This window comes from Penicillium psychrofluorescens (genome assembly GCF_964197705.1).
Source record: "Penicillium psychrofluorescens genome assembly, chromosome: 1".
In the NCBI taxonomy this organism is placed as follows: Eukaryota; Fungi; Ascomycota; class Eurotiomycetes; order Eurotiales; family Aspergillaceae; genus Penicillium; species Penicillium psychrofluorescens.
The window spans coordinates 1,077,306-1,089,849 of record NC_133439.1 but is presented as its reverse complement, the minus strand read 5'-3'; the positions used below and the strand labels follow the sequence as shown (position 1 = coordinate 1,089,849).

Below are 12,544 nucleotides of genomic sequence, written 5' to 3'. Positions count from 1 at the left end.
GGAAAACTAAACGCGGCATTTGGTTATTGCAACTCGGTTCTCGAGAATTTGTCACAGCTGGAGCGTTATACGAAAAGGACACACTTCATACACAGGGGGGAAAGCTCCATTTATTGACCTACCACGACATACTCGTCCTGGATAAAAGTATTGTACAGCACTAAACTGCTTTTGATTTTTGACATTCTTGGCATTGTGCGTTAGTTTTGCTTACTATGCGTTCTATATTATAAAAGGGATAGCTAGATTATACACAGAATGCCCGGCTTCTTCTATCTTGCGATTTTCGATCACATTTGGAAATTACTAGTGTAATTCGTGGTGGATCACATGCACAGCCTAGATTCGACAAATTCAACTACAGGGCAGGCGAGCCTATATCTGGTGTCAGTATAAGAGAAATAAGGCTAAAATAAAGGGTCTTTAAACAGCACGATCAAGGTCTGGGTGCATACAATGTGGTAATGTGGCGCTATGTTTGAAAAGTCGATGTTGGGATGAATTTCATAGTTCGAATTAATTATTAATAATTATACTAATACTTCTGATTACCAGTAATTAATGCGACCACCCAATAATGACGCGTCATTTCTACACTAGCTGTATGCGCTAAAAATCTACGTTAATTGGGCTGGCGCGGGACGGACGAGGGGATAGCTTTCCTTCTCAACTTGTATAGCATGCGTGTCCTTTGCCAAAGGGTTGTTTGCTTCCCAAACGCATTGACAGTGGTGAGCTACGGAATACTTCTGGGAAATTTTTTGTTCCTGTTGGAGAAAGGGCCCTGCGAGGCTTAATCTTACCCCGCATTGAAGCTAAAATGGCGTAATTACTCCCTGTCAAACGACAATCGTGTTAGCTCGGCTCTAGCGCGCTCGCCTCCTCTGTCACCTATTAATAAGGTACCTGGCGGAATCCCTACCTCGCTAGATCGCAACGCGAGCTCATCACCTCACCAAGAGCGCAAAGGTAAATCACCAGGCCGCACACGGCTCAAGATTGTTCATCAAATATAGGTCTGACATGCAATCGTTGTTGCTTACTTGCTTGGAATTTGCATCCGTTCTTCTTCATGTCTTCGGGTCTTCCGCTTATGGATCTGGCATCCTGGGATGACGGGTTCAGGCGTACGAACCGCAACAGACGATACAAACGAGCCCAAACCGCGTGTCGCCGCTGCCGCTCAAAGAAGACCAAGTGCGATAATCAACGCCCAGCATGTGGCTTTTGCTTAGAGAATCATGCTCAGTGCATCTACGGAGACAAGCCTGGGCAACAAATCCAGTAAGCGGATACCTAGCTAGGGATTTCAACTCTAGACGTACGCAGCCTAACCAATTTTCAGAGCAGAACCGACGATGCGAGAACTCTTTGACCGCGTGGGTCACATCGAGGAATTACTCGAACTTGGCCGACAAACACCAACCAATCCCTCACATGCGGCTGGCTCGCGGCTCAGTCAACGTCATCCCAACTTCTTCCCATCCCTGACTCATGACCCTGTACACGGCTCATCACAGTCTCCGCCAGATGCTGATGCTGACAGCATGCACACTCTGCTAGCGGGGCAGAGTCCGGGTTATGTTTCTCGGAGCATGTTACCAGCTGGGATATCCTTTGAATCGACCTTGGAGTGGCCCATATTCCAGGACATCATCCCCGACCGCATCTCATCGCTGGTATTGCAGAAACACCTCGACGTGGATGAAGACGGCCACATAAATCGTGCTCTTGATAACCACATGTCTAGAGACAGCCGGGGCGCCAGGAGCACAGTATCGGAGGAACAAACGTCCGTGTTTGTGCTAGGTGACGAAACCTGCGTCCCAGCCCTATGTCAGAGATACCTCAAAGTGGTGCACGTCAAGAATCCAATTTTTGAGGTGTCTAAATTCAACTCACACGTCAAAAGAGTGCGCGAGCACGGCTTTGACTGGGGCGAAAGTTCGTGTGTTGTGGTAAGAGCTGACCCACCCTCCCTCTCACCATACTGACTGCACACTGATTGCAAATATACTCATGTCCTTACAGATGCTTGCATGTGCTCTTGCCAGCATCGTGAAACAAGTTCGGGAGTCCTCAGATGGCTCTGACTCTTCTATCGATTATTCGACCCACGACCGCGCCACGATTAGGTCCACATCGGGTGACGCATATTACTTGGCCGCCAGAAAGCGCCTCGGGCTTTTAGACATGACGCTCACTTCAGCCCAGTGCTTCTTCCTAGCGGGGCTCTATGAAGTATGCTGTATGAGACCTGCGAGTGCATGGGTCCACTACAGTCAGGCTTGCAGCCGCCTACGAATAATCCTTCCCCAAAACCAGCTGGGAGAGCAAGCCCAGAGTCCGGACTTCCACGTCCTGGAACGACTGTATTTCTCCTGCTACAGAACTGAGCTGTGAGTGGCAAACACGCAGGTCCATTTTGGAACGCACAGAAGCTGATGTTTCGGAAACTTGGTAGAGACCTACGGGAAGAGCTTCACCTGCCGCTCTCTGCCATCATAAATCTCGAGTTTCCCAGTGAATTCCCCAGCCTACCTTCCTGGACGTCAATACAGAACAACTACTCCAATGCGATGCCAAACTTGGAATGCCTCCCAACGAACGTCGTTCAACAGGAAGAGGAGCAAAGTTGGTACTACTATCTGGCCTCTAGAGCTCTCAGGAAGAAGGCCAATTCGATAGTCAACTTGCTCTACCATCCGGGCCAGCTCAGCTGGGTGGAGAACATTGAGCACATGATCTCTCAGGCCGCTTTGCAGGAAAATGAGCTGGACCAGTGGCGTACACTATTACCAGCCGCCTTGCAATTCGACGATACCCCTGACGACGCCCCCGAGGACATGGCCTTCATCTTGGAATGCCGTCAGTTGCATTGGCGGCAGATAGCACACAGACCGCTGCTCTACTACGCCCTCCATCAGCCCAGGACAGACCCTTATTTTTATCATGTCCTGCCATTGGCACAGAAGTGCCTGGATTATTGTGCTCTGACCATCAAGCGCCTCGTACGGCCCCACTATTACGAGGGGACGTGGTTCATCCAGCGCGCGATTGCTACCGCCACGCTGCTGATACTAGCGACCCAGATCCGTGGTGCACCTTTGTATGTCGCGGACTGGAGAAGTCTTGTCTCATCGGCCCTTCAGGCGCTTAGTCGTTGGAAAGCGGATGCGCAGGATCTCGACCGGGCGCAGTTGATTCTCCGAAAGATCATTGATGAACTAGATAAAAGGGACGCGGATGGTTTTCATACGGTTGGGTCATGTTAACTACGCTGTGATGCACTGGTTGGTCACAAAGGGCTCTATACGGTACTAATTTCAAATTCTATAATGGTCAGAGCTGTCAGCATCGATTGCTGCAGCATGTACGTGACATCATTTGATCTAGCTCGCAGCTCAAGTATATGTATCTAGATGGCGACGACTACATTACGCTCCGTAACGTCCGTCGCCTACTCTAGGAGCAACCGATAGCTCGCTACTTCGAACCTCTGTAGTTCTATCTCCACGGCACCGTCTTTCAGGGGAAGCTCCTCCAAGTCATCTTCCAGGAGGTTGCACTTCCACACCCTTTGAACGCTGGCTCCTCCGGTTTCCAGAACCGCCCTGGTTTTCCCTCCCAACGCGTCATACACCCTGCATACGACGCTTCTCCCTTTTCGTGCAGGAAATTCGCCTCGACTTACGTCCTCGTCATCCTCAGCCCTTTTCAATGTATCCAGCACCATCCCTGTGCCTCCTCGTAGCCTAAATGAGCCCATTGCAGTGGCCAGGCCGTCTGGCTTTGAGTGGGAGGCAATTCGGATCGGTACGTTGAATTCGAACCCCTTCTTCACGGTCTCCCACCCCAGTGGGCCTCTGTGAGGGAAGATACCCCAGTTGATCTGATGGTGGCCCATGTCGGCGTTTGCGTCGGGCGCTTTCGGGGATCGCAATAGACTCAACCTCATCATGTTGCCAGCAGTGGCAAACCCGTACTTGGAGTCGTTGAGAATGCTGACACCGTATGTCGCTTCAGATAAGTCGGCCCACTTGTGGCAGCACACCTCGAACTTGGCCATATCCCACGACGTGTTGTAATGGGTTGGCCTTTCCACAATGCCGAACTGCGTTTCATAGGACGCGTTTGTATTGGAAACATCCACTGGGAACTGGACCTTGAGAAACTTCATGGTCTCATGCCACTCGACTTCGGCGGAGCATTCGATGTGGCTTTCTTGTTCGGGGTCTACGACCGCCGCGAGCGAGATGTGTGTCAAGATCGAGCTTCTTTCAGAGATCCGCGTCGTCGTTTCCACGGACACTCTGTAGGGGCCGCTTTCGGTGACCACGGACGATCCGCCAGTCAACTCGCTACCCAGGGAGAGGTGGTATGTCTCTACATCCCAGGCCTGGTGATAGAGTGGTTTATCGTCGAACACGACAAGCTGGTTGGCACGGCAATTAGGAGGGATTACTTCCCGGTCTGCTCGAATGTCATACAGCGATACGATGTTCCCTTCGGACACCGTGACGCGATACTGACTATTAGACAAGACCCAAACGCCCTTCTCTATCTCTGATATGGTGGCTATTCCAACGGGAGCGGCTGACAGAGGTTGGATAGTTCCTGCGCCAGCTCCGCCCCGATACAGTCCATATCCCTCAGAGGGCAGTTTGACAAGTTCACTTCTGTACCAGCTAAGGGTGTTGATTCCTACAAGGTTGGTTACACCCTTAGGTTGGAAATCGAGTCCAAAGACAGCGCCAGCGTCTTTGATCAGTTTTTCGCCAATACCGAATATTTTATCGTAGCACTGTAAACGTTAGTTAGCTTGCACTAGAGACTGGAATCTCCAAGAACTCGCCTCATCTGTATCGTCGTAGCACATTGCAATCGAGCTACCTGGCAGGCAGTCGTGGAATTGGCAAAGCAACACATTCTCCCACATCTCATCAAGCTCCTTCTTTGGGTATCGGTATCCCGAACTTGGCTGCAGGCTTGCCAGTGTGGCCAAGTATTCAATGTCGTGCAGCATAGCCTCAGCCCGCCGATTGTTAAGCTTGGTCTTGGCTTGGGTTGTATAGGTGCCTCGGTGATACTCAAAGTACAGCTCCCCAAACCACGTAACGAATTCAGTACCCTGCTTCTCCTTTCGTTCCAGGCGGGCAAAGAAATCGTCCACAGAATCTCCTACCTGCACGCGAGGTAAGCGGCCGACTTGGTCGCTTATGCCCCGACAGCGCCTCAAGTTCTCTAGATGCTCAACTGTAGGACCTCCGCCTCCGTCACCTTTGCCAAACACAAGCAGCGAGGTGCTGTCCTGGTCCATTGACTTGTGCCTGACTACACACCTTGTGACATCCTCAAATGTTGCGTCGGAATTGTACTTCTCTGCGGGCGTCATATGGCAGAGTACTTGGCTGCGACCATCCAACGCCACCCAGTTGAACGTGGTATGGGGGAACTTGTTGATGTTGTTCCAGCTTAGCTTCTGCGTGAAGAACCTAGTCATTCCAGCCAACCGGCAGATTTGGGGAAGCTGTGATGAATAGCCAAATGTATCAGGGAGCCAGAACGTTGTGTGCCTGCGGCCGAAACGGCTTTCAAAGTATCGCTGCCCGTACAAAAACTGGCGCACCAAAGACTCGCCACTAGGCATGTTCGTATCGTGCTCAACCCAGCTTCCGCCGATGGGTTGGAAAGAGCCCATACGGACCTTTTCCTTGACACGCTGGTAGACAGACGGATAAAGCTCCTCTAGCCATCTATATTGTTGCGCCTGCGAACAGCAAAAGCGATACTCAGGGTACCGGTCCATGAGATCGCATTGACTCACCCACGAGCGGGCCACCTTCCTCTTGGTCTCGACCCACGGCCATAGCCAGCACGTGTCAATATGGCAGTGGCCGATTGCAGTGACGATTGGCTTGGTGTCCGTGTCGTATACTGTTTCCGAGCTGACTCTCTCCCCCAGGTATTCCTGAGCGATTACTCTGCACTTCTTGATGACCGAATGCTCTCCGTTCCCCATAGTAAACGTATCCATGATGTTGGTACACGTTCGCATGGCGTGATGCCGTTCCCAGGAGTCTTCCGGGAAGAGTCGTGCGGCGTCTTGGTCTGGTCAGCAAACAGTCTTGTAGCGAAAAGGAGCGCAACCAAGTGGGATGACCGACCTCTGATGATTCGAAAATCAAATAGTAGCTGTCTGGCGTCTTGATTTACAGCGACAATGGCTGCCTTCTGTAGTTGGAAATACTTGTCCGGCGGCGGGGGCTGAATAATATCATCATGAGCGGCATTGCCGAACATGGTATTGCATGCCATCTCGATGTAGAAAAGATGCTCCTTGCCGTCCTTCCACTGCTCAGGGAGGACCCATTCCTCTCGAGTTCCGTCACCAGGCACCACATTGCCCCCGCAAGTCAAGCCTTGTAGTGGCTCGCCGTACTCCGACCACACTAGAGCTTCGCTGCTGGAGTTCCAGTGGAATTCCAGCTGATCATACTCAGCCAAAGACCGCGGCACCGTGATTTGTACACGGAACCAGTGAGTGCTCCAACTAGGTCCAAAGGAAGTGCCGACTTTGGTCGGCGTAAAGGTATTGGAGGTTGTCTCCTTGAACGTTGGCCGGGACAGGTCTGGCGGAGAGTACACCTGCAATAGTCAATGCTAGAGGCCGCGCGTGCAGTGAAATTCTTGCTTACCGAAAGCTGAACATGGGGTTCTCCCGTAGCTACTTCGAACAATAAACGGCTTTGCAGCTGTTAGCAGAGGCCTATGACAATGGTTTATGACCGGGACAGCCAAGCAGTCTTACGGCAATATGCTCTGCTCCCTGTACTGTTCCTCGTCGGTGAAGTGAGCGAGTCGTTCCTGCTGAATCGAAGGGATCTGAGACTGAATCAGCATGGCGGAGCTGTAACTTGGGGAATAAATCTCTATACCTGCTTCCCCACGGGTTTCACAGCGGTCTGTGGCTGGCCTGCAATCTCGCACATGTTGGGCAAATTGGATTGATGTGTCTGCAGCAGACACCCTAGATTCACCGTCCGAGGGAGATGCGTTTTATTTCTACAAGGGAGATGGAATTAGTATTTTAAAATATTTTGAGGTCATGACAGAAGCACGTGTAAGCCCCGCGCAAACAGCTAGTGGCGGAGTAGAGACCTTTGGTTGCCGCGACGCGTAAGTAAGGTAGCTTTCCAAGTCTGAAAAGGGAATTCGGGGAGACCGGGGAGGCCGGTGGAGACTGGGGGAGACCGGGGACGTGAAGACGACCCATAATTTGCTCGCAGTTCTTCCGCGTGTGGGGTTGGGGAAAGAGACCAGGCCTAGTTAGATTGGCCGCATGAGGCCGCTCCGAGCTTGACGCAGGTGCTGTAGTGGCCGGTATAAAATGTGAAAGGGCATGCGACAGTCCCCGCGACAGCTTGGAGGGGACCTGCAATTCTCCCACTCCGCATACTGTGTTTCACCCGATCACGATGCCCATTAACAAGAAGAAAGACGACCGGCCCAATTTCCTCGTCATCCTGGCCGATGGTGAGCATCTCGACCCTGTCAGAGGCCTGTTGTCCTCTTTCTGAGGGAGCATTTGGGCCTGGCCGTGTGCTGTGTAGTGCTAACCGCTTCATCAGACATGGGATATAGCGACATTGGGTGCTTTGGCAGCGAGATCCGCACCCCTCACTTGGACAGCCTGGCTCGTGATGGCGCGAGGTTCACCGACTGTACGTTCCCATGAGCTCCCTGATGCTGGACCTGTCGCTTGCGGCACGAGATCTGTCTGACCCTAAGAGCAGATTACGCCGCGGCGGCCTGCAGTCCAACGCGTTCCATGCTGCTCAGCGGCACCGACAATCACATTGCCGGCGTGGGCATGATGAGCGAGCAAAAGGGCCGCGTGTCGGAAAACTTCAACGTCAAGGGCTACGAGGGATTCCTCAACCACGATGTCGCCGCTCTGTCTGAGATTTTGCAGGACAACGGCTACCATACCCTTATCTCTGGCAAATGGCATCTTGGATATACGCCCGAGAGCAACGCCGCCGCGCGAGGGTTTGACCGGGCTTTTACGCTTCTCCCTGGGCAAAGCAACCACTACGGCTGGGAGCCGCAGCTCGCCGAGAAGCACAAGAGCCCCTTCTTCACCCGTGTCAGCCCGCAGCTTTATACCATGGATGGCCGCAAGTACGATGTGGAGCCCAACCTGACCAACGATCCCAAGGGGTTCTACACCACGGACTCTTACACGGACAACCTGCTGGACTGGCTCAAAGACCGCTCGCCGGCGAACAAGGAAAAACCGTTCTTTGCGTACCTCCCCTTCCTAGCACCGCATTGGCCCCTGCAGTGTGCCGACGCCGACCGCGACAGATACGAGGGCGTCTACGACGATGGCCCTGCAGCCCTTCGCGCCAGGCGTCTGCAGAGGATGAAGGAGCTCGGCCTCATTGACCAAGATGTCACGCCGCACGACGTCGTGGCCAGCGAAACGAATCTTGAATGGGACGCGATGACGGCGCACGAGCGCAAGCTCAGTGCCCGTGCGATGCAGTGTTTTGCCGGGATGGTGGACAGCATCGACCAGAATGTGGGAAGGATGCTTCAGTACCTGAGGCAAAGCGGCGAGTTCGAAAATACCGTCATTGTGTTTCAGAGCGACAACGGGGCGGAGGGCGCGGACATCGAGGCTCAGCCGACGATGGGGCCGGATGTGGTCAGCACGATCCGCAGGTACTACGACAACTCGTTCGAGAATATCGGGCATGCCAACAGCTATGTCTGGTACAGGTCGAGATGGGCACAGGCAAGCACGGCGCCCAGTCGACTCTACAAGGCCTTCTCTACCGAGGGAGGCATCCGCGTGCCGTTCGGTGAGTGCATACGCTCTTTGCGCCGTGATGCGTTCCTAAACTCTGCTCGTTTTGCTAATTTGATCAGTCCTGCACTACCCGAAATTTGCCAAGCAAATTCAGAACGGGGCCATCATCCGGTCCTTTGCGACAGTCATGGACCTGTGTCCCACGTTTTTGGACATGGCTGGAGTCGAGCATCCGGCCGCCAAGGAAGGGAGTATGTTCCGGGGCAGAAAGGTAGCTCCCATGCGTGGCAAGTCCTGGCTGCCCTTTATGACCTCGGAGGGCTCCGCTCCCCAGGCCTCGGACGGCATCCACGACGGCGATGAGGCCTACATGGGCTGGGAGCTTTTCGGGCGCGGTGCCGTCCGCAAGGGCGAGTGGAAGCTCGTCAATATTGAGTCCGCCAAAGGGGGCGGCGGCTGGCAGCTCTACAACATCAAGCGTGACCCGGGGGAGGTGGAGGACATGGCTGAGAAGGAACCGGCCAAGAAGCAGGAGCTGCTTCGTCTCTGGGACGACTATGTTCAGAAGACGGGCATTGTGTGGATACCGCACGAGGAGATCCTCAAGATCGGCCAGGATTACGGGGAGAACGGGATGGACATCATTGGTGGGAATCATCTGGAGCAGATGAGAGCGTGGATGAATGTCAAGCCGGGGGAGGAAACCAGGAGAGGCCAGGTCACCAGGGGTGGTTGACCAAGGGTCCACAGCTTTGGGGTATCCGCAGCACGATGTGTACACTTGAGCCGTTTGTTACCTAGAAAACGAGGTCTAGCTTTGCAGCGGAGAAGACTAAGCTCATTCACATCACCAGAAAAAGAAAAAGAAACAATGCTAAGGCCAGATTGTCATGAACGGCAATACCATCCCTCCATCAACAAAGGCTAAACTCTTAGGCGTGGTCTTCGACCACGAACTGCGATGGAAAGAACACGTACAACAGGCCGTCACACGAGCCACCAAGGTTAGCATCGCCCAAGGGGGGCTAAGACAGCTATACGAGGCATCTGTCACACCGGTTGTTGACTACGCGTCAACAGTCTGGCACGATCCACTCCGAGACAAGATCCATCTGCGACAGCTGCGCACCGTTTAGCGGAGAGCACTCATCCGGGTCCTCTCTGCTCTTCGGACAGTGGCTACTTCCACGCTCGACGTTGAAGCGCATCAGGAGGGTTAGTGACGAGCGATTGAGCAAAAGAAAATCCTGTGACATAGTTCAATATGATGGTGATAGTCTAACCACCCATCTGATTCCCCTATGAAGCAGTTGTGGTGGCCATGCCTTATTCGCGATGGAATTCTCGCCCTTGTGGTCCGACAACCACTATTTATCAGTATATCTCGGGCCTAAGACCATACATTGACGATGAATAAAATGCAATAAACTTCCATAATCAAAGACAGTAGAGTTTTAGTCCTCCTTGGCCAAAATCCCGTGAAGCGCAGGACCCACATATTGCTCCTCCTCATACGGGTCGACAGGCGTCCTCGCAAACTTCCTTGCCGGTACCTTCTTCCAAAACAGAATATTCAATTCTTCATACGTGCGCCCTTTGAGTTCCGGTAGACGGAAAAATGTCCATATAAGAGACAGAAAGCAGGTGCCGCCAAAGAAGAATCCTGTTTTGCCTTTCCAGTCTCCTTCGGTAGGGTTCAACATGTATGGAGTTGCGACATTAAAGATAATGGTGGTGACGTAGGAAAGACTACGGCCGATTGCAATCGTTTTCGTACGTAATTGTGTCGCAGAGACTTCGCTAGCAACACACCACGCAACTGGTCCGGTGGAAATGTCGTATAGGAAGACCCAGAAAACGAGCAATACTGATTGCGCCCAAATAGTGGCGGTATTTGACGCAGGCGCTAGAGATATAAAACCAATGATGAAATAAGTGGTGCCCATGAGAATAAGGCCTCCAAGGAAAATGGTGCGACGGCCGAGCCACGTAATAAGAAACCAGGACAAGGCGGTTCCAACGAATCCTATCGAGTAGTAGCCAACGCTTAAGCCAAAGGAGTCAGTGTCCGACAAGCCAGCTTGCTCGATAAAGTATGTGTTGTAGGATTGCATCGGTAAGCCCGCAAACGTCTGTATTCCCCAGGCTAGGAAGGCAATCTCGGTACGGCGAAGATTTGTGCCTTTGAAGCAGTCCCAGTAGGACGAGCCGCCGAGCTGCTCTTCTTCTTGAGTCGTGTGTAGCATCATTGCGATAGTCTGCTTAGCATCGATGCCATTGGTGAGCCGTTTTATGGAGCGTTCGGCATCCTCAATGCGGCCTTTCCGGACTAGCCACCACGGGGATTCGGGGCATAGAAGAACCCCAATGAATAGCGGGATAGGCCAAACCCACTGCACGGCGAAAGGAATGTCATAGGCCCACCTTCCTGACATTCCCTCAACACCTCGCATAACGCCGGCAGAGATGAGCTGTCCAGTACTAGCGACGCATTGATTAGTACATATTCCTCATTCGTCAGTTGGCAGTCGGTGCCTTACATCGCGCACATATTTATAAACGTTGTGAGGTATCCGCGAAGTACTGTAGGACAGACTTCTGAAGCATAAGCTGGGGCTGTTGCGTGGAAGATACCAAAACAAATGCCGCACAAGATTTCGCCCACGAGGAGGACCTGAGGCGTTTGTCCAAACACCAGGATGAAAGTCAGGCCAAGAAGCGCGACAAATGCGGTCAGCATCGTCCGCTTCATTCCGAACCTCTCCCGGGCGTAGCCATTGAGCAACATGCCGATCATGATGCCAATAGTCTTTCCGTTTGGAAGACCTGATTGCCAGGAGGCCTTCACTTGGTAGCCTTTCTCAAATGGCTCCCCGAACTGTTTCTGAAAAGCTTCTTCGGCGAAGAGTTGGCTCAAAAACGCTTCATCGTAGCCATCCATGATAACTGCCATGGTGATCAGGACAGACCATGCCACCGCCTTAGGGTACATTTTGAACCCGTCTAGTGGAGTGAGCTCATGCTCCGTTGCCGTGGCCGCTTGGGCATCCTGGAAGATCACTTTTGCTTGAGGTGCGTTGTTCTCGATCTGAGCAATGTCCTCACGGTGCTCTGCGTTCGTGATTTGGAGCTCGATCTGATGCGGCAGTCCGGAGACGTTGTCCGGAGACATTGTGTAGTATATAGAAGTCAAGGGGAATAGCTTTGGGAGAGTTGGCTGCGGGCTCGCTCCAATACTGTGTCTGCGACGAGGGAGACGCAAAGTTTCTACTTCTGTAGAGTTTATATAGCCATAAATGCTGGCACCAGACTCTATGGCACTGTAATGGATGCAAAGTTTGGTGCGGGGCATTCGAATCTTATTGCCCCGTTAGATACACTCGCTCGCAAACCTTGTTTCCCTCAAAAGTTGATTCAACAACCGTAGACTGCGGGGAAGCCGGGGAGTACTCCTTCAATAGCGCGCCGCGAGTCTCTGCTTCTGTATTATTGTAGAATGCCAAGAGGATGGGTCAGATTTTGTTACGAAGAAGAGTTGCTGATCATCTCCGAGCTTGGATGAATTCCAGCACTTAGTCTATTTTTGTAGAGTGTTGCTCGGGGAGAAATTCTGACAATCCTCAGCCCAAAGGTAAGCTATGCACCTCGATAGCAGAGCTTCAAGAGCAATGTTTGAACTACCCCGCAAAAGACCTACCGGAAAGGCCGGGGAGGCCGGGGAGGATA

At 52.5% G+C, this 12,544-nt stretch overlaps 3 protein-coding genes across 3 annotated transcripts; 1 reads left to right on the top strand and 2 right to left on the bottom strand.

The window, feature by feature from the left end:
* Positions 1-3,460: 3,460 nt before the first annotated feature.
* Positions 3,461-6,992, bottom strand: PFLUO_LOCUS386 (38 vacuolar alpha mannosidase; the record flags this gene model as incomplete). Its single annotated transcript, XM_073781166.1, is given in 8 exon segments — positions 3,461-4,804; positions 4,829-5,330; positions 5,343-5,770; positions 5,828-6,105; positions 6,168-6,648; positions 6,699-6,747; positions 6,812-6,891; positions 6,939-6,992. The coding sequence occupies 8 exon segments, from the start codon at positions 6,990-6,992 to the stop codon at positions 3,461-3,463; spliced, it is 3,216 nt and encodes a 1,071-aa protein (XP_073634484.1).
* A 486-nt stretch (positions 6,993-7,478) lies between these two features.
* On the top strand, positions 7,479-9,554 carry PFLUO_LOCUS385 (uncharacterized protein; the record flags this gene model as incomplete). Its single annotated transcript, XM_073781155.1, has 4 exons — positions 7,479-7,536; positions 7,632-7,724; positions 7,797-8,870; positions 8,938-9,554. 4 exons carry the CDS (start codon positions 7,479-7,481, stop codon positions 9,552-9,554), a joined length of 1,842 nt encoding a protein of 613 aa, XP_073634483.1.
* Positions 9,555-10,272: 718 nt separating this feature from the next.
* PFLUO_LOCUS384 (uncharacterized protein) lies at positions 10,273-11,990 on the bottom strand (the record flags this gene model as incomplete). Its single annotated transcript, XM_073781144.1, has 2 exons — positions 10,273-11,299; positions 11,470-11,990. The coding sequence occupies 2 exons, from the start codon at positions 11,988-11,990 to the stop codon at positions 10,273-10,275; spliced, it is 1,548 nt and encodes a 515-aa protein (XP_073634482.1).
* Between the last annotated feature and the right edge of the window lie 554 nt (positions 11,991-12,544).